Source organism: Choloepus didactylus, chromosome 18 (genome assembly GCF_015220235.1).
Source record: "Choloepus didactylus isolate mChoDid1 chromosome 18, mChoDid1.pri, whole genome shotgun sequence".
In the NCBI taxonomy this organism is placed as follows: domain Eukaryota; kingdom Metazoa; phylum Chordata; class Mammalia; order Pilosa; family Megalonychidae; genus Choloepus; species Choloepus didactylus.
Window position 1 is genome coordinate 53803089 of NC_051324.1, and position 21206 is coordinate 53824294.

General features: G+C 35.5%; 1 protein-coding gene across 1 annotated transcript; it reads left to right on the top strand.

The window, feature by feature from the left end:
- The first annotated feature begins 7509 nt into the window (after positions 1-7509).
- MEIOC (meiosis specific with coiled-coil domain) lies at positions 7510-20872 on the top strand. Its single transcript, XM_037810180.1, has 7 exons — positions 7510-7638; positions 10417-10574; positions 12616-12720; positions 13858-15730; positions 16230-16364; positions 18746-18926; positions 19348-20872. Exons 1-7 carry the CDS (start codon positions 7594-7596, stop codon positions 19575-19577), a joined length of 2727 nt encoding a protein of 908 aa, XP_037666108.1. The 5' UTR covers positions 7510-7593; the 3' UTR covers positions 19578-20872.
- Positions 20873-21206: the final 334 nt, after the last annotated feature.

Below are 21206 nucleotides of genomic sequence, written 5' to 3' on the forward strand. Positions count from 1 at the left end.
ACTCCCAGCTGTAGAGCCTAAATTCCACTTAACTATAGAATCTAAAGACAATTTTCTAAAGGACAGAGTTCCTAAATGAATAGAGATGCGAGACCCCTCCCTACTTTTAATAGTAATGAGTGAATGAAATGGAAAGCAACAGATCCAAGTGAGGCTTTTTTTAATCATTAATATTCACATCATCACTATGTTCAGGGAGTTTGCTTACAAACTAGCCATATTAGGAAGTTAAACAGTACTAAGTGTAATCAGTACAGTGAGGAGAAAAATGAAGGATCTGTATGGTGTGTATAAATGTGTGTGTGAGAGAGAGAGAATTTTTATGTGTCACAAAATATCATTCTTAAAAATATTCCAGACTGAAGCCAATCTGTTAAGCAATGATATTATGGGTAGAAGGAGCAGGTTAAGGAGGGAAAGCCAGGAAGAGCACTGTTGCCAAGAACAACTGTTGTCAATTAACAGTCTGGAAAACACAGCCATACTTCTCTTCTTTGGGGATCCTATAAAATGAGAACATAAAGATTCATGAGCCAACAAGGCTTTGGTTGCACATTGGTGCGGGTGGTAGGAAACAAGGATCAAGAGGCTCACAAAGGGATCCAGACATCTGCTTCACTGGAGTGGAAACAATCGTCATAGCAATTTCCACAATATATCTGGCAGGACAAGGTGTTGCGGAAGCCAACTAAACTGGCTGAGGGAAGGCGTAAGGTGTGCCCAGAGACAGTTTTTATTCAAGAGGTGTTGCTGAGCTGTGAAAGAAACAGGGCCAGCTCTAAATTATAGGCTCACCTCTCAATCTGATGTAAATGTCAATCCTGGGTTCTCTTTTCCCCTGAGGAGGAAGTCCCTTTGGAGAAAGAAGCTGTTGAACATCTTTCTGTTCGTTATACGGGGCTTGTGCATTGCCCATTGGTTCCCTGTGCAGTTCTAGAAAGGTAAGAACATTTTTGGCCTACGTCTTTGTAGGTCAAATTGTAACCCCAAAACACTGCCTACCTTTGGAAAATAGGGGGCCAAGGAATTGGGTCTAAAAGCTAAACCAAGGCTGGAAACAAAGAGTAGAGGCAAGTTAAAATCAGGGTTCCCTCCCAGGAATTTGTGGAAGCTGAAGGTGTTGAACAGGGTTGTCAGCAAATCTTTTTCAGTAAAGAGTCAGATAGTAAATATTTTAGACTTGTGGGTCCCTGGTGCAACTACTTAACTTTGCCATTGTAGCGCAAAAGCAGCACAGACAATATACTTAAATAAATGAGTGTGCCCTGTGTTCCCATAAAACTTTATTTATGGGCAATGAAATTTTAATTTAATATAATTTTCATATGTCATGAAATATCATTATTAAACATTTTTTTAACCATTTAAAAACTTAACAGCATTCTTAGCTCATCAGCCATACAAAAACAGGCAGCAGGCCAGATTTGGCTCACAGACCATAGTTTGCAGACCCCTCGTCTAGAGCAATGCTATCCAATAGAAATATAATGAGAGCCATGTATGTAATTTAAAATTTTCTAGTAACCACATGTAAAAAAATAAAAAGAAACAGGTGAAATTAATTTAGCAATACATTTTATTCAGCCTGATATGGCTAAAATATTATCATTTCAACATGTAATCAATATAAAAATTGAGATATTTTAAATTTTTTTTTCAAACTAAGTCTTTGAAAATTCAGTGTGTATTTTACACTTACAGCATACTGCAATTTTGACTAGTTATGAATGATCAGTGGCTACATGGTTATTGTACTGAACAGTGCAGGTCAGAGAACAGGGAAAGAGACCCTAAATCTTTTAAATCTGAGTGCATTTTACACTTACAGCACATCTCAATTCATTCTAGCCATTTTCCTAGTGCTCAATAGTCACCTATAGCTAGTGACTACTATATTGGACACTGCAGGTCTAGAACAGTGTTTTAGTGTTTTCAGACTTTAGCTTCCATGAGGATCACATGGAGACCTGTTAAAGCACAGACTGCTAGGCCCCAACCCCAGAGTTTCTCATTCAGTAGATGTGCCGGTTTGTATATATTATGTCCCCCAGAAAAAGCCATATTCTTTAATGCAAGCTTGTGGGGGCAGATGGATTAATCTTTTTGATTAGGGTGTGACCTCTTGATTGAATATTTCCATGGAGATTTGACCCCGCCCATTCAGGGTAGGTCTTGATTAGTTTACTGGAATCCTTTAAAGGGAGCTCTCACAGAGAGCAGAGAGAGGAAAATGCCAAGGGATATGCTAAGCCAGGACACACAGACTAGATACTTGCAAGCAGAAAGAGTTGCTTATTGAAGCTTTGAGATGCTAGCCCAGAGTTTGCTCTGGAGAAGCTGAGAGGAAAAAACGCACCAAGAGATGCTTCCTGATGCTTAGAGATTCTTGGGGATGCAGACAGAAGGATGTTTGGAGATGCTAAGCTAAGAGAAACCCAAAGACATTTTGGAGAAAGCCATTTTGAAACCAGAACCCTGGAGCCAAGAATCAGCAGAAGCCATCCAAGTGCCTTCCCAGCTAACAGAGTTTTTCTGGATGCCATCGGCCATTCCTCAGTGAAGGTATACTAGTGTCAATGCCTTAATTTGGACATTTCATGGCCTTTGGACTGTAAATTTGTTACCAAATAAACCCCCTTTATAAAAGCCAATCCATTTCTGGTATTTTGCATAACTACAGCATTAGCAAACTGGAACAGTAGGTTCTGGGTGGGGCCTGAGAACATGCATTTCTAACAAGTTCCCAGGTCGTGTTGACGCTGTTGGTCTGGGGACCACACTTTGAGAACCACTAGTCTAGAAGCTATAGTAGTAAGAAAAGGTAGAAACGCACCTAGGAGCCAAGAATATGCAAATACAAGAGGTAAAAATGAGCACCAGATTAAAGCCAGATAAGCAGCGAACTCCAGATCACAGGTAAAGACCTCGAAGCAGAGGTAGAGACAACTGCAGAACCACCCCCCACCCATAATCCTCCCTCCAAAGTAGAGTCAAAGAGGCAGGTCTTAATTTTGTAGATGCTCTCAGGGGGAGGAGAGGGATGGAGAATCCTGTCTATCTATGGGTCAGCTCAGAAACTAAGCAGATTTTAAAAGCTTTTGCAATGAAACAACTATCTCCAGGCCCTGACAAATACTAATAAAGATGTCCAGGTTGCATTATTCAATACAATGATTTACAAAACAACCCCACTTTCAGATTTGTCCTCTCACAGTATCATGGACTGCTCAAGTAGAAAGTGAGGCAGATAAAATAATACAGAAATTTAGGTTGCTTAAAGATTGTAACAACTAGGCAGGGTGTGTGTTTTCAGGAAGATTCTAAAAATCCAGAATCATTTTCCCATCTCAAGAGTCTATAATCATTGAATTTGGAAACTATGTCTTTTAATTTGAGGGAAGTTTTCCCAAAGCATACATCACTACACACAGAGCTTTAATGGATCCTTAAAAATGAGCCAAGAGTATACAAATACAAGAGGTAAAAATGAGCACCAGATTAAAGCCAGATAAGCATCGGAACTCAAACTCTGTGGCATAAATTAAAATGCTGAGTCTTGATTATTTTTTTTCTAAAAGGAGCTGTTTCATGGTTCATTGGTAACAGAAAAACCTCACTGTATAGTCTAGGGATTCCCCAAATTCAGGAGTTGCTTGGCCAATATTAACATCAATGTCTATCCCCTAAAACCACTAAAGAGAAATTTGCAAAAGATACCTTTGCAAGGTGTCTTTTCCCCAAGTCACTCTTTATGAACCTTTCCTAACATTTGGTGGCAAACAAACACTGAGAAATGAAACAGTTTTTGAGGGCAATGAAACAGGGATATTCAGAACTTCTTCATTTTACAATGAAAACCCTAGTTGAATGTCTGATTCATTGGTTTAAATATCGAATGTACTCCAATCAAGAAATAATGTTAAATTTTGAAAAAGATCAGAATATAAAAAGATGAGAAAGAACATTAATTCTAGCCTTTGAAGGTGGGATAGGAAAAAAGAGTTTGCCATGTGAAACGCACATCAATATTATCTTTGATAAAGACCAACCAACTCAAGAATCTTTCCCCATTCCAAGCAGAAACATTTATTCAGCAAAGGCAATGCAAGAAATTTTCAGAGTTAAATAGAAATCTACAGTTTTTCTGGAGCACAGATTAATTGAGTGGGCTGGTAGCCTTTCCAGCCAGAAGGAGAAAAGCAGAGCACAAGCTTACTTCTTACAAAGGCAGAAGCTACAAAAATTATGCTGAAGAGCCAGAAACTTGAGTATCCAAAAAGGGAGTAGTCATTTCAAATAGCTCTTATAAGGAGTACTTGGTAAGGCTTTCGGCCAGTTCTTAAGGTTTACAAACCATATTTGGCATTCTATTCTAGTTAATTTCAGAAGGTATAATTAAAGGAACTTAGTCTTTCAAGTCAGCCTTCTCTGAAGAATGGCATGGTTTGAACTGCAGCAGGTTTGCAGTCCATTTAAGTTGCTGGACCACTCGTCCATTAAAAAACTGGAAAAACAATTCATTTAATACAGTTGAGAGCATATATATCAATCCCACAGTGATTTATTTAATTACATACTGACTTGGAATTATATGATTGCTTTCTAAGGAGAATTAGTTCAGAGTTCTCCCTGGCATGTAGGTTGTGCCCCTACATATGCATGAATTTTCAAAAATAAATGCTTTATTTGAATTCAAAGAAAGAATAATGAAATCCTATTAGTTTTATCACTGAAAACATTTCTATAGGACAGACTGAATTTTAAAAAATGAAACCAACAATTTATTTTTGCTACTAAAGGAAATGCTTAAGTATCTGTAAAAGCATAAAATGGGCCTCATTGGTATATCTGAAGAGTACCACATTGTACATAGTCCTCCATAGTTGCAAAAAAAAAAAAAATAATAACCTTTACATATGTTTTGGAGGAGAAAAACTGCATTCTGCATTAATTTTTCAAGAGAGAATAGGTTTAAACTGTTCCCAGTATCTAGAAGAATGATTTTAGATACTTTAAAAATGAAAAAAAAAAAAAATCCAATTGTAAATTCAGATTAATTTAAATACCCCCCAAATAGCAAATGAAAAAATGAGTTTACTTAAGGGCACCATCATCTTGAATTGGATCAAGAGGGATGCTGAAATGTGATTAATCTTATGTAAAAATGTCTCATTGTTGCATCTACATGGAAACATTTAATAAATGGAGAAAGATGGTCACCATTTCCCCCAAAACTTAAATGCAAAGGAAAGCAGAGGAGATGCAAAACAATTATTTCAGTATTTCTAACTCCTTCTCACATTAAGTTTTGTAAATGTCCTTGGTTAAGACTTGGAAACCAATCCCACACCATTATCCACACACACATTAAAAATAGGATCTTTAAAAAAAAAAAAAATGTGAGAGCTGAAAGGAAGAACTACATGCCAAATATTTGCGTGGCTCTGTAACCAAAATGTTCCCTTCGCTACTTAATGTACTCATTTGAGTTCAGTGAAGTGCTAAATTTCCCTAATAATTTTCATTTTCAAATCAAGATGGTACACTCTCAAAGCAAATGGAAAATGAGCTCCACCTCAGCACCAGAAACAGTGAGGTAGAAAAATGTAATTGAGGTGTGTATAGCCATATTACCTGGTCAGCTTTCTGAAATCACAGCTGAGTAGAGATCTGAAATAACTATCGGGACAATATGCGTCAACAAAACTGATCTCCCTATCCTATATCCATTTATGTCCAAGTTAAGAAAACATCTTCCACTTAACTGCCTTTATCTATATTTGCTCAATTTTTTATTTTAAATATAAACACCCTGAAGGTGCTTGGTGTGTTTACTTTGATCATCTTCAACATTTAAATGCACACAGAATTCTTTCTTAGCACTGGGGACAAAAACTTGCATTTCTCTGAGACTATCATACCTCCAAATTGGACTGCCGATGCTAAGTGGCTTGTTGATTACCTGGAATTGCTGCTTTATAGTAAATAAGGGCCAGAGTGAATTTTATTCAAGGTAACTAACTAACTAACTAACTAAATAAATAAATAAATAAATAAAATAAAGAGTAACATTAACACCAAAATGTCTTCACCGCACTGAAACCTTAGGCCTAGGAGCGAGGGAGGCTCTCCTCAGAAGTTCTCCCAACGTCTACTCCAGAAGGGGTTCCTCACCCTCGGTAAACCGGCACATGTTCTATTATTCTCTTGGCTGCTCCAAAGGATTCTGGGAGTTGGGGGAGGGGGAAAATCAGGGGCAAAAATGAAACGGTGGCACAGCGTGCACCCCGGACAGGTGTAGGATTATCAGCCAGTTGCTGAGCTACTACTCAAATCTGCCAACCCCTTGGATCACTTCTTCCACTGGGTAGGCGCGCACTCCTTCCCCTCTTTCCACGCCCCTCCCCTGCTGTGACCTATTAGCCAATAACGGGGCTAGTGCTTGCCAGTCCGGACCAATCCCGAGCACGCTTGCTTTGAGCGGGAAAAGCTCAGAAGCTGCGGGTGAGCGAGGTTGACCAACCGCCCCTTCTTGGCCTTGTCTCTGGGGTGTGGTGGGGGAACAGGCCCTGGAGGCGGTTGCCCATTGGCTGGGCAGCGGTCCAATGAGGGGGTGCGAAGCGGGGGACGGGCCTCTCGGGAGGGAGTGGGGCGGGGCGGGCCGGTGCCAGGTCGCGTGCCGGGTCGCGAGTCGCGATCCCGGGGGTAGCAATGTAACGGCCTCTCCCCCGCTCCTCCCTCCCCGCTCCGGCCCCCCCCCACCTACAGACTGGCTCCAGGCAGCGCCCGGGGCGGCGGCGGCGGCGACAGCGGCGGGGTGCGGGCTGAGGGAGCCGGGGCTCGACGCCGCCCCCGCTCACCCCGGTACCCCAGAAGCTGTACCTGTCCAGGAGGGGTTGGGGGGGCCCCATGGAGGTGAGAGGCGGAGGCACCCTGCCCAACCCCTCACTCTCCTCACTCCCCCCAGACCTGAGGAAGGGACTTGAGGTAACCTGTGGGGACGGTCAGGGTTCGGGTGGCGGCCAGGCTTGGAGGATGGCGACGGTGAGGAGAGGCTGATGAGAGGGCGCGTCCCCCGGAGCGATTCTGTGAGGAGGCCAGGGTCGGGCGGGAAAGGGTCGGTTGCCGGTGAGGAGCTCCGACGGGGCGCCCGGGCCGCGCCGCGGGGATGGGCGGGGGGCGCGACGACACCTCAGACCCGAGCGGGCTGGGGTCGCCGCAACGCCAAGGCAGCCATCGCCGCCTCCACGTCGGGCGGCGGCGGCGCTGAGGCGACGGCGGGCGGCGTGGGCCTGTCAGGACCGGCGAGGTCGGCGCCTCAGGGCAGGCTCGCAGGTGGCCCGAAGGAAGGGAGGGAATCCCGGGACCCCAAATCAGTGCCCTGAGAGGAGTTGGAGTTGAGTTACTCCAGCCGTCGAGTTGGATCAGTCATCTGGCCTTTTGGGTCACGGCTTTACACTGCGTGATGTCTCTCTCCCATTTCCTATTCCTGTTTTTGTGCAGCCTAAAGTAGCGTTCCGTGGAGGTGCGAATCGCTGCTGGAACCTCAGTGCCGACACCAGCAGTAGGTTAACAGATGTATTCAACAGCTTGATGTTGACCGGCTCCACTTCCTTCTATGATTGCTACAAATCGCAGGTCCATTAATAAACTCAGCCGTTTGGTAGAGGATTTATTCTAAATCAAATTAATCCACCCAGGCTGATTCGCATAGGTGTTTAAATTGCTCCACGGTTAGGACCAGGGAGCTGGTGGCGATATTTTAAATACAGAGTTTGCAGAATATATACTTTGCTTTGAAAACAATTTAAGGAATCAGATTTTTCATTGACTTTGGTTTCCACCTTGTCCTCAGCATAACCTGACGCCAGAAATGTAAGAAAATCCATATTTATTTAGTAGGAACATAAAATACTTTTTCCTTAAAGCACTTATACAAATCAGTATTAACATACTTTTGATCATTTAAAGGTAAAATTTTTCTTTATTCCTTTATTGTCTGGCTTTAACAAAGTCTTAGATACATGCGACTATTACCTCACTGAAAACACTGACTTTTATTAATCATATAAAATTAGGTAATTTAAATCATTCTCATTGGATTATTAGGCTTCAAATTATAACAATATCCTCAAAATAATTTATTTAATCCATTCTACTACCTTGAATTGTAACATTTTGAGCATAGCATTATGCCCCATGTACAGACTGAGAAACTGAGGCATGCACAGAGCCTAAGTGGCAGAGCCCCATTGGAAACCAGGTCTTTTCGCTCCCAAGAAAACTTACTTGGATTTAAATTCAGTTGCTTGTTCAAAGTATATAAAATGATACATTTTGCAGTTATCCAGACTAATTGATATGCCCACCCCAAGTATTTGCATATTTAATTTCCATAAATGTATTAACTGTAAAGGTCTGGATATTTCAAGGATAATTATGTTGGTAGCCACCAAATTACTTCAGTTGCTTATTTTACCTAGAATACTAAGTTTAAATCAGTCTTTTTAAAGGACAACTTTACTAGCACTCAAATGGGATTTTAAAATGTAAAATGTAGTTGGAAAATACCCCTAAAATATATTAAGTTTCAAATAGTGTATACCTCACTTGATATTACACAATCTGAAAATGCCCCCGTGATTTAAACAACCATTTCAAAAAGATGAATGATTATTTGTATCATTTTGAATACTTCACACCTAAAAGAGGTTTGGGGGGGGGGTAGGATAAAAACTTTAGAAATAAAGGAATAAAATTGTGAGAGATTCTAAAGCTAGAAGGCTTTGTAAAAGTTGCTGCTAGAAGAAATTAAGAAAAGGTAGTTTTTAGTGGCACTCTCAGCAAAAAAAAAAAAAAAAAAAAAAAATCATTTCTTGACTCAGTTTCCCCAATTTCAGAAATAGTGATCATAATAAGCTATAAAACAGGAATGTTATAATGTGTATGTTTTAAATTATTATAACCAGAATTTAAACAAATGGTTGTAAAATATCTTGAGATTCTTGAAGATGGGTAATCATAAGGTATTTCTTAATTTTCAGTTTTTATTGTATAGTATAAAGTCGTATATTTAAAATGCCGATTTTTCAATGATTGCTTCTATGAAGATCAAATCTTAAAAATTATTTTGATTTAAACATATAATATTTTGATCTGTATGTAAATTTTTATTGAGAGAATAAACAATTAGAAAATTTTTATTCAGGATTATCTCTCTTCTTTATTAATAACTATATAAAAATAGTTTTTCCATTGTGTTTATATTTGGATGTTTATAGTTATGACATTTCAGGTTTTAGTAGTTCCTTATTTGGAGACTTAAAAATTGTGGATCTATAATTTCAGACTGCTTTAAAGAAGCATTTTCTAGAATAAACAACTTCTAAATTATTTTAATGTTTTCGTTTGCTAAACTCATTCTACTTTTTTAAGTATTTTTAATTATTTTCACTGCACCTCAATCCCTTTGGAGACAGCATTTTTAATAATTTATTAAAATCTTAAAATCCAAACTTTGAATCTTGTTGACTCAAAATTCATTATACAAGGATTCACAAAAGGAAAGAAAAGAAAAATGAGGTTGAGTATTTTTTTCTAATTATAATAATACTTTCAAAATTTCTAAAGTGATTATAACATTTCATGTAATACCTCATTTTCGCAATATCTCTTGGAAATAGAAACTAGGTGTAAAAAAGGCCCCAAACTAGGAGTAAGAAGGCCCTGAGTTTTGGTTTTAGATTTGTCACCTATTAACTTAGTAACTAGTAGCCTGTTTCCTCTTTTTTTAAAAATAGAGATACCTATGTCACAAGGTTGGTCAAATGCAATAATGTATGATGGAATTTCTTTGAAAATTGCAAAATGCTATATAAAGTTATATTAACTTTTTTTTTGACTGCAGATTGTGGGTAGTAATTCTGAATTTAGTTTATGGTTTATTAAAAATAACATTGCCAGTCTCTACATAATGCTCATATGTTCAAAATAATAAAAAATGCAATAATTATAGACATTTTATACTACATACTAAGGGTCACAGACAACAGTATGGCCAAGGGGACAAATCTGTCCAATGCCTATTTTTGTAAATAAACTTTTATTGGAACACAGACACACCAGTTCATTTACATAGTTATTCTTGATTTGATGTCAGAACAGCAGAATTGAAGAGTTTACACAGAGACAGTAATGGCCTGCAAAGCCTAAAATATTCAGTATTTGGCCCTTTACAAAAAAGTTTTCCAAACCCTGGTAGAGAATGTACTCAAGTAGCTAAACTGAAGATTTGAATGTAAGTCTCCCAGTTCTTACTCGTGTTATTTACTCTCATTTCTTATTGTTTCGCTAATGTTCTGTCATAAATGAAGTTTTGATGTGTCTGATATGCAAACATTTCTTATAAAATTGCAGAGTGAAGACAATGTAGACCTAAGGCAGGCCTATACTCCACTTTCGTCATCAACAGAATATTCCAGTTCTGTAGATTCTTCACTTTTCTATGCACCATGGTCTACTTATGGAGATGATATTAAACAACCTACTAATTCTCAGATCAATGTAAAGAACAGGTAAATTAATAAATTAGACTTCTCAGGCTAAATGGGGTGTTTTTAAGTTTCATTATATAGGAACCAAAGAGCATTAACTCTTTGTTCCCTGTTTTAGCATTTTTTCTTTTTTTTAATGCAATTTTATTGAGATATATTCACATACCATACAATCATCCAAAGTGTACAATCAGTTGTTCCCAGTATCATCATATAGTTGTGCATTCATCACCACAATTTTTGAATGTATCAGCATTTAATGTGGCATCATAATTTTTAGTACCACCTTTTTAGGAAGGCCTAAACTGTATAATTATTTGTATATAATTTTTAGCTTATTACTGTTTTTTTTCCTTTACAGGAAACCCTTAGTGAATAACTCTTTAAGAAGTTCCTCTTTCTGAAGATAACAAATGAATTACAACATTTAGATCTATTTTTCACGCAATTCCAAGTTTTCAGTAATTTTTCCTTTGCATATATACAGTAAACAGGGTTTTATGAAACATAAGATAATTTTAATTATTTTTCTATTCAATTCCAAAAATAGTAAGAGTCTACTTTATGTCAGATGCTGTCCTAATGGAGATACTTGAGTTAACATGGCAAACATCCCTGTCTTCATAGATCTTAGGGTGATGGTGATGGTGATGGGGAGGAGGAGGAGGAGGAGGAGGACATGACATGACATGACATGCCAGGCACTGCAAGTATAGTAAGGTTTACAAAAGAGGAAGTATGGGATATTATGGGAACCTGTTGCAAAGAGAAGCCTAAGGGAGTGACATCTACCTTTATTTAAATTATGTATAAGAGAGCAGTTGGTATAGGCTGATGTGTCTTTAGTTTAACCTAGAAACAGTTATTTGTTGAATCTTAATTTTAAAATGTTACATTTTAAAAAGTCTTGATAAGTTCTTTATGATAATGATTTATTAGAAAGACTAATATAAAATAGTTCTACAAAAAACAAATGAAAACTATTTTTTGATACATGCTCACTGAAAAAATTTAAACTTTACAGAAATATATATCAAGGAAAATGAAAGTGTATGTTAACTCTTCCTCCCGCCTCTGCCCCTACACACCTGATATAAACTGTTAACAGATTTTGGTATATGTTATATTGAATTTTTTTCTAGATATACACTAACCATTAAAAAAAAACTTGTATTGAATCTTTATGAAATAATGCAGTTTTGTGGAGGAAGCATTATTAGACTTGTAGGCAGACAATTTCTTCAGCTGAGTATTATACAAATATAAGGTATTATTCTTTCTAAAATGTCCTAACACTGTGAAATGTTGGAAAGTCAAATATGAAAAAGCAAGAAGTTACAATTTAAAACAACATATTACTTCTGGGTAGAAATCACAAAAAAAACATAGAAGGTAAAAGTACCAATCAATTTCTCATCTCCTTGTGGTTTTTACATTTTATATTGTTAGACAGTATTAGCCGTTAGGTAGGATTTCAGGTACATGGAACTCCAGTCACTACTTTGGCAAGGATTTAGGGATAGCTCCACAAATCTGTTATATTTAAGGGATAGCTGCAATATTGCTGTGGTATCTAATGACCATATAACATTTCACGTTTTTGCCTAATATTTAGTGTATAGAATAACAAATGTAGAGCAGCAGATTCATATGGTTTTCAAATCACAAATGAATAAGTTGTTGATGAAATGATATATAATAGGATCAGACATGTTTTCAGAAGCAGCTTTGGTACCAAGCATGTGTACATTACAGGTCAAAGATTTACATCTTGGGCACCTAAAATGAATAGCGCTTGTGGAGAAATAAGAGGTAGGTAGACATTGTGAACTAGACATATGATTTGAAATGAAGGAGAAATCTTTGTGTAGGATTGGCACCTGGCTAAAGTGGAAAATATTCTTGAGTTCATGTTCCTTATATTTGAAATAATGATATTGATTAAGTCTGTCTAATTTATAGCAAATAATTGTAGAATGAGTCTGGAAATGTAAACCAAAACCAATATATTGTATTTCAATATGAATAAAATGATTTACAGGTGGTATTCATTTATTTTTAGGATTCAAACTGAAAGAAATGACTATGGCAGTGAAACAGACTTATATGGACTTGTATCTAACATTTTGGAAGAACAAGATAAGTCACAGACATATTTTGCTGAGGGGTTAGTATATTATATAAGTGAACTTTTACATATACTAGATTACCCTGTTATTAATTTTTTTAAAAAATTGAAGTGAAATTCACCTAACATAAAATTAACCATTTTAAAGTGAAGAATACAATGGCATTTAATACATTCACAATGTTGTGCAACCACCACCTCTACCTAGTTTTCAAAATATTTTAACCACTCCAAAAGAAACCCTGTACCCATTAAGTAGTTCCACCTCATTCCTCCCTCTCCTCAGTCTGGGACAACCCCCAATTTGTGTTCTGTCTCTGTTGTTTATTAACTTTCATTTTTTTTCTTAATAGAAGACCTGCAGGCAGTAGGGTTGTTAATGCAAATATTTGTTTCTAGGAGACTAAATTTTGCTAAAGTACTTGCCATACAATTGAAAGTTTCAGTCTAAGGTTTTATTTGCAATTAAGAACTTTCATTTGGAAAATTATTCTTGCATAAATTCAGAGCTATTTCTCTTGAGTTTATGAGCTAAAGTTTGGCTAAAAAGTGTAAATTCCAAAGAGATTTTATACATAGATCCCGAAGAATAAAACTATCATTACTGCTGTGCAGAAATACATATGGATTTTATTCATGTAGTAAAAATTTTTTAAAATACTTTAATTGTTTTATTTTTGGGTGTGGAAACCACATTACCCAGATGTTTCATAAATAGGGAAATATGCAGCACACATGTAATCAATTAAAATATTTTAATTTAAAAATTAGTTTAAGCAGAACACATCTTTTTTGTTTATAAAAACTGCGATCGGTCCACACTTTTGTATTGTATAATAACCTAATCAAAGGAAAAACGTATTTTGTTCTCTGCCAACTCTAAACAATTCAAGTAAGACCATGTAATTACCAAACTTAGGCCCTAGTTAATTCTTCTTGGGAAAGTACAGTGAGGACATATTAAGGTGAAAATGTATACTTATGTAGCATATAGCACATTTGAAGCAATAGAGAATTTCTTAGAGGTAATGGTAGCTTATGAGTCAAGGTTGGAAAGGATGAGAGAATGGTAAGGTGAGGCAAGATAAATGTTTTGAAAACCTTTCTACCTTTTCCACTAAGAAAATAAAATCTTTAAAACCTAAGTTGTAATTAAAATGTATTTACTTGTTCTAGGACCTGCTCCTCCAATTTAAAGTCAGTTTGGCCAATGAACACAAGCAGATTTGCAGATCACCATGACCTCTTAACAGAAACTAAAAGACCAATAGATACAGCCATCTCTCAGCAAGCTTTTTATAGTGGTGAATCTGTGTCAACAGTGGAAAAGCAATACCTGCATAATGGTAATTTCACACCACAACAAAAAATAGATGAACTTTATCATGGATTTACTGGTTTAGACCTTGAAGAACAATGGATGTACCCCTCAAGAAGTGATCATTCTAATTGTTACAATATTCAGACAAATGAAACAGCTAAGACAACATTCCAAGAATATCCATTTATCAAAAACTGTTTTACACCTCAGACTGGTCTGTCTGACATCATGAAAGAATCAGGAGTTGATACATACCCTTATGGAAGAGAGAAAATATGTGCTAAAGGTCTTGAAGCACCATTACAACAAAAAAGGGCAGAGATATTCCTTTCCCAGTTTAATAGATATAATGAAAATGCAGACTATTGTAGATACCCAGAATATGCTCATCCTAATAAGGCTAAGCTTAATAAATGTCCAAATTTTAGCGTCCAAGACAGTAAAAAATTAGCCAACGGCACACCTGAAACACCAACTGTAGAAGCAGACACCTACACAAAGTTATTTCAGGTTAAACCAGCAAATCAGAAAAAAATGGAGGAGACAATACCTGACCAGCAGAATTTCACTTTTCCAAAAACTACAGCACATCTTACAGAAAAGCAGTTTGCAAAGGAAGCAGCATTCACTGCTGATTTTGGCTTAAAATCAGAGTATGGACTAAAACCTCACACAGCTTGTCCAGCTAATAATGATTTTGCTAATGTCACAGAAAAGCAACAGTTTGCTAAACCTGATCCCCCAAATTCTGAGTATTTTAAATCAGTGAATTTGTTATCCAACTCAGCAACATCTTCAGGAGGTATTAACTTAAACAGACCAACTTGGATGAATGTACAAACAAAAAATAACACTCCTATTCCTTACCGAAATCAAGGTAACTTGATGAAATTAAATAGCCATTTAAGTGCAGCTTCAAAAGGTTCTAACCATTCTTCAGATTTCCCCCAACTATCATCCACAAATTTAACCCCAAATAGCAATTTATTTCAGAAATATTGCCAAGAAAACCCTTCAACATTTTCTGGTTTTGATTTTGGTTACAGTGGTGCAGAAAGAATTCAGTCTGTCAATCACATGGAAGGACTGACAAAGACTGGAGAAGAAAATCTCTTTGAATTGGTTACTGATAAAAAAATAAAGCAGCCAAATGGATTCTGTGATAACTATTCAGCTCAGCAGTATGGGATCATTGAAAATGTGAACAAACATAATTACCAAGCTAAGCCCCAAAGTGGACATTATGATCCTGAAGAAGGTCCAAAGCATTTAGATGGCTTATCTCAAAATACGTATCAAGATCTGTCGGAGTCACAAGGTCATTTTAATAGCCACAGACAGGGAAGTGGAGACAACAATATTAATAGCCGTGTGAATCACACACAGGCGTCATGCTTTTCTAATAATTATATGATGGGAGATTTAAGGCATTATCAGAGTTTTCAACAACTTGGCTCAAATGGGTTTCCCCTAAGATCCACACACCCATTTGGCCATTCTGTTGTTCCACTCTTGGATTCCTATGATTTGTTTTCTTATGATGACTTAAGCCATTTATATCCTTATTTTAATGATATGGTGTACGGTGATAATTCCTTTTCTGATTTTGTGCCAACTTTTGGATTTCAAAGACCAATTAAAACACGTAGTGGACCAGCCAGTGAACTTCATATTCGCCTAGAAGAGTGCTATGAACAGTGGAGAGCATTAGAAAAGGAGAGGAAAAAGGTAACTTAAAGCTGTCCATTTAGGAGTAACTTAGTATTCCACCTTGCCCATCTTCATTATGTTTCCCTTAGTATTTAAGAGTATTTGCCTTATTTCTAAGCTAAATTCTTCTATAATGTACAGTATTCATTAAGTCCATGACTGTAAGGTATTAACTAGGTGAGTTAAAGATAAAAAAAATGAGGTTTTAAAAAATTATGTTCTAATTTTTTAAAAAGTTTATTTTGCCTATAAATAAGCTTTTTTTCTTAATGAGTTAAAGGTTTAGTTTTTTTAATTTTTTAATATTAAACCATTGGAGTATTCAGGTATTTTTATATGCCTTAAGTATGACAGCAAAATACTGTTGGTTTGTATTCGTTGCCTTATTGACACCAAAACAATTTTTATTTAAAGGAGTATTTTTCAATTTATTTCTTAGGCCTTTGAGAGAAGTATTATTCACCATTGAATCATATTTAGAGAATTCAACATCTAAAAATTATTTAATTTTTTACAGACTGAACTGGCCCTTGCCAAGAATTACCCAGGGAAAAAAGTATCAAGTACTAACACTACTCCGATTCCAAGGCTGACCTCCAACCCATCTAGAGTTGATCGCTTAATTGTGGATGAACTTAGAGAACAAGCCAGAGTAAGCTGTAAAAATATCCAGTGGTGAATTTTTAAATTGCTTGATAAAATTTTAAAACATTTCAGCAATCTAGAGCTCCAAAGGATTTTACAATCACATATGTAACACTCTGAAAAAAAGTATTTTCAATTTTTTGGTCCTGGGACTATGACTATATTTGGAAAAGGGAAAATAGCCCCACTCAATGATTTAAAAAGTAGTTTTAATAATTTAAATGATTCCTCTTTCAAACCCCAATTGGCAATGGAGCTAATCCTCAATGGGAAAAAAAATTTTTTTAAAGCAAAACCCATTTAAAATATTATTTAAAGGGAATGTCTCACTTCTTAGTTGCAAAGATTTGTTTTCTAGCTTGATGAGCAGGCTGTGCTTGAACTATACAAGATGGTAAGTAACCCAGAATTAACATATTTATCTTCTTAACCCTGCACTCTTGAATCATCAATAAGCATTAAGAAGATCCAGCAATGTATTAAGTAGAGTATGGAGTATGTAGGTATGCATAATTTTATGTCATAGCCTTGTTATGGAAAAGTAATATATCACTTTAAATCAAATCTTGTAACAAATCCTGACGTGAAGCTATTTTGTAATTTAATAAATAATTATTCCTATTATCTCCTCTGTAATTTTAGAATATTCTAAGCAACTTTTAATAGAGTTTACTTTTTTCTTTTTTTGACCTTCCTCTTTTAAAAACTTACACTGTTTTGCAAATAAAATTTGATAAAGATGCCTGGGAAAAAGCATGCAGTAAAACAAGTTATTTCTATGACTGAATAAAAGCTATTTTAGGACTTAGAAAAATCAACATATATTACAGTCCATCTTGTTGAACATCAATTTCTTATTTGTACTATGCTGTCTTTAAAATATAGACATAAACTATTTCAATGGAAAAAGATTGATTTTCTCTAGCTTTCAACCTCGGTCAGTTGAAATTCTTTTATCAAATTTGTACAGTGGAATTTATGCGTGGTATATTCAAATACTGAATATACAGCCAGATATTATGGTAATAAAAACTGATCTTTTTTTTCCTTCACTTTAATACTGTTGCGAGTTAAAATTCCTTTATCTCAGAAATAATTTCCAAGCAATAAAGTTTCACAAACTGTGGACATTAAAAAACATATTTTGAAGCTATGCTTTTGCCTTGCATTCATTTAGGTAATAAAAGTTTAATTTTATCATATTTAGTAATCTTATTTCAATAATACACAAAGGGTAAAAATTTTTTGGGTGCACTATTTTCTAGTTTTCTAGTTTTATAGAGTTTTAAATGATTCTGTCTTATTTTTAAAATATATAATTAATAGTTCACTGGAGTTTTTGCATTTTTTTTTTCCCTTCTGTTGTTTTGTTTTCCCCAAGGATCTGGTGTACAGTAGGGAAGAACATATTTAATACGTTTACACTTTTTGTTTTCGGCATGGGTTGAACTGGCATAGACTTAATCCAAAGAAATTTGATAAGTATGAAAGTTAGGCATTCATTCAGATGCCTTTGGTTTCTTAATAGAGAGGCATTTTCTACTCTTTTCAATCTCTGAATATCAAGTTGTAATGTGAACTGGTAAATCATTTAGCTTCCAAAGGCAATTATTTATTTGATATTCATCATCCTAATTTTTTGAAAAATTCTTTCCATACAACTTCCAAGTTTGGAATTTGAAACAAGTCAGGCAGGCACAACTATGAAAATACTCCCCCTACTGATATAATAAATCCAGTGCCCCCTTTTTTAAATAAAGCCTAACCAGAGGGTTGAGAGACTTCCTAATTTTCCTTAGCAATTTTGACAATTATGGGATTTATTTTGTATTATTTCAATGTAAAAAAAACACACACAGTATTTCTGGATTACGGATTCCTTAAATCTGCCATTAGTCAGTATTACTATATGAATATTTCTCATTTCCAAGAAGGGGACCTTGGAGGCCCAGAAAGATTAAGGACTTGCTGTGGTCAGGATAAATCAAACTAGGGCTTTTCTCTTTTGGCTCAAATTTTTTTTCCTTAGTTACAATACCTCCTATTACTGCTATATTTCCAGGCTGTTTTCTTATATATAAACAATATTGAATTTTATATTTCTATTAATGGCATGGAAATGCTTTAATGTTTGACTTTTGCATTGTTGCTTATTCTCAGTAATGAACTACCTGAAAGCTTTTAGAATTAATGTATACAAGTAGATATAAAAGACTGATTTTTCATCTTTGTTTCCTCCACCATGGTGTCCAGGACACAGTAAGCATTCAAATATTTACTGAGTGAATGTTATTGCTCTCATTTCTATTCTGCTTCCTTGAAGATTTGTCTTAATGGCTGGGCAATGTGGTAACATGCCTTAACAAAATTTTAAAATATTTCCTTCAGGTTGTGACTTTGCTAGGCAAAATGGAACGTCTTCGAAGTTCTCCCCTTCATGCAAATATCTCTACTGCTCTTGATAGACACTTGGAGTCCATTCACATTGTACAGTCACGTAGAAAGGATGAAATTGTAAACGCTTCAAATCGGCAAAGGCAAGGTGTTCCTAGATGCCAAGATGACAGAGGTATAAATGAGTGCATATTCTTTTGATAAGGCAATGCAATAATTTGAGTGTTAAAAATCAAACTCCAGCTGAGATTAAGAGGTTGGAATTCTAAAATTTACACTTGAATAAATTGGTAAATAATCTCCACATTATTTACTCCAAAAGTACTTTGATCTATTTTAACTTTATTTATTTAATTATAATAACTCTGTCTTAAGACAGAGACTGTGTTCTACCCAAAGCATTGTCACTGTCATTCAAGTCAGAAATAAAGTATCAAACTTTACTTTTTTTGACTTGAGCTCAATCAACAGCCATTCTTCTTTCATAAAAGTAATACTGTTTGATCATTTAGTAGCAACAACACTGGGCTTTATAAGAGTTAAGGGATTCTTAAATGGTATCTAATATGAACTGAGCCTGACTGTTTCTTTTACAGATGTTTTTGCCCTTGCTTCAGCAATTAAAGAGATGTGTATGGCTACTCGGAAAGCACGCACTACCCTGTGGTGCGCACTGCAGATGACCTTGCCAAAAACAGCCAGCACACCTGGCCAAGCAGATGTGGAAAAGGTTTTACGAGATATAGTAAACTGTGAAGATAAAGTCCATGAAAGCATAAGTGGTAGCAATCCAATGAACCAGAGAGGTGAAGTAAACAAATATTAAGGAAATGCAGAAAGAAGAATAAAAGCTGATAAGTAATGTATCAAGACATGCTAAAAAATTTTTATGAACTTTTCAAACTTGAAAACTTCAGTACATTAATTTTCTTTCAGATTTAAAGTTAATACCTTAATGAAGTCTAACTTCTATTTAAAAATCTTCTATTTAGAATGAATCAGATATAGTTTAAAATGAACTCAGGTAAAATTGACTACCCTAGGAGTTCTGAGTAGTTAAAGATAACAAGTTTGTTTGAGTAAATATTTCCTAACAGCTAAAGTATTGCTTGAACCCATTCTGCATGCAGGTAAATGCAAATATGAAATTCTTCTAGGAGATAAGTTTCATTTAGGTCTGCCTTAGTAAGTATAATTCCAAATAATGAATCTAAGTAACTGTAACCCAAATATGGCTGCAGCCTAGTAACCAAGACAAGTTTTGATTGTGATATAAAAGTGTTTTCCTTATAAAACTGGATAATACCTAGGAAACAAAGGAAAACAAGGATAAACCCAATATTCATGTAAAAATTTAATATTGAAAATACTACCATATTTATAAATTTGAAATCTTAGTGCCAAATATATGGAGGGAAATGCATCTGATTCTCCTAAATTAGTGATAAAAGTGCCAGTGTAAAAACCATGCAAGTTACTGAATATAAAACCTGTTCAAATCATTTGTGTATATTCTTTAAAATTTAATTATACTATCAATTATTAAATATTTCCAATTTTAAAATATTTAAATGGAATCAAAACAAAACATTTCCTTATCTGGATCTTTTAGACTTGATGCACAGTAACTAAAATAATGATATTGTTTTAATACCCTTAGTTTGCTGCCTTTTATGAGGGTATCACGAAGTTCTAAAATGTATTTTTTTAAGGTTAATCTTTAACTAGTTTAGTTTGCAATTGGTTAGTGTATATTTTGTGTAGTTGTGTTCATTAGTTGGCTTCTGTATTTTTTTTAAGAGCTCATGAAAGCTTGGCTTTTTCTGTTTCTCATCACTTAATATCTTCGTATGGAACCCGAATAATTTATTCATTAATATGAAATGTTGGCATTATGTGAATCAGAAGATCTTGGGTTTTAACAATTCTAGCATGAGTTAAACTATAATATAAGTACTGATGAAATTTAATTGAACTATCCTTGACTAGAAACACTGATGTTTTAAATGTTGGTGATTTTCCTAGTTTTAGAAATCCTGGTATTAAAAAAAAAAAAGAGTGTAATCACACCACATAAATTTTCTTTAGATGATGTGCAGAAGAAACTGATTGAGAATGCAGGAGTAACTGTAGGGAAAAACATTTTGATCACTGATATGCCTTAGAACTACTCAAATGAATTACATTGAAGGTAGGCAAATAAAATGGATCACTCCACCAGTCACTGCATAGAAAGTGGTTAAGTTTGACATAAGACATGTTGGATGTTATGAAAACAAATATTGTACTGAATTTAGTCTGTCAGGTAAAAAATAAATTTGTTGAAAATATTTGGTATCATTTTTTTTACATGCCTGTATTGGTTTCTAAATAGGGTCACTCATGTCTGAAAACCAATCAGATTTCATTTAACTGGTAAGAACTGGTGCTAAGTAAGTTGTAAATTTCATTATTA

Bases quoted from the DNA above. Each gene is read 5' to 3' on its own strand.
- MEIOC (XM_037810180.1), top strand. From the start codon at position 7,594: ATGTTGACCGGCTCCACTTCCTTCTATGATTGCTACAAATCGCAG. The intron at 15,731-16,229 runs GTAACTTAAAGC...AATTTTTTACAG, and splicing joins TAGAAAAGGAGAGGAAAAAG to ACTGAACTGGCCCTTGCCAA. The intron at 16,365-18,745 runs GTAAGCTGTAAA...TATTTCCTTCAG, and splicing joins AACTTAGAGAACAAGCCAGA to GTTGTGACTTTGCTAGGCAA.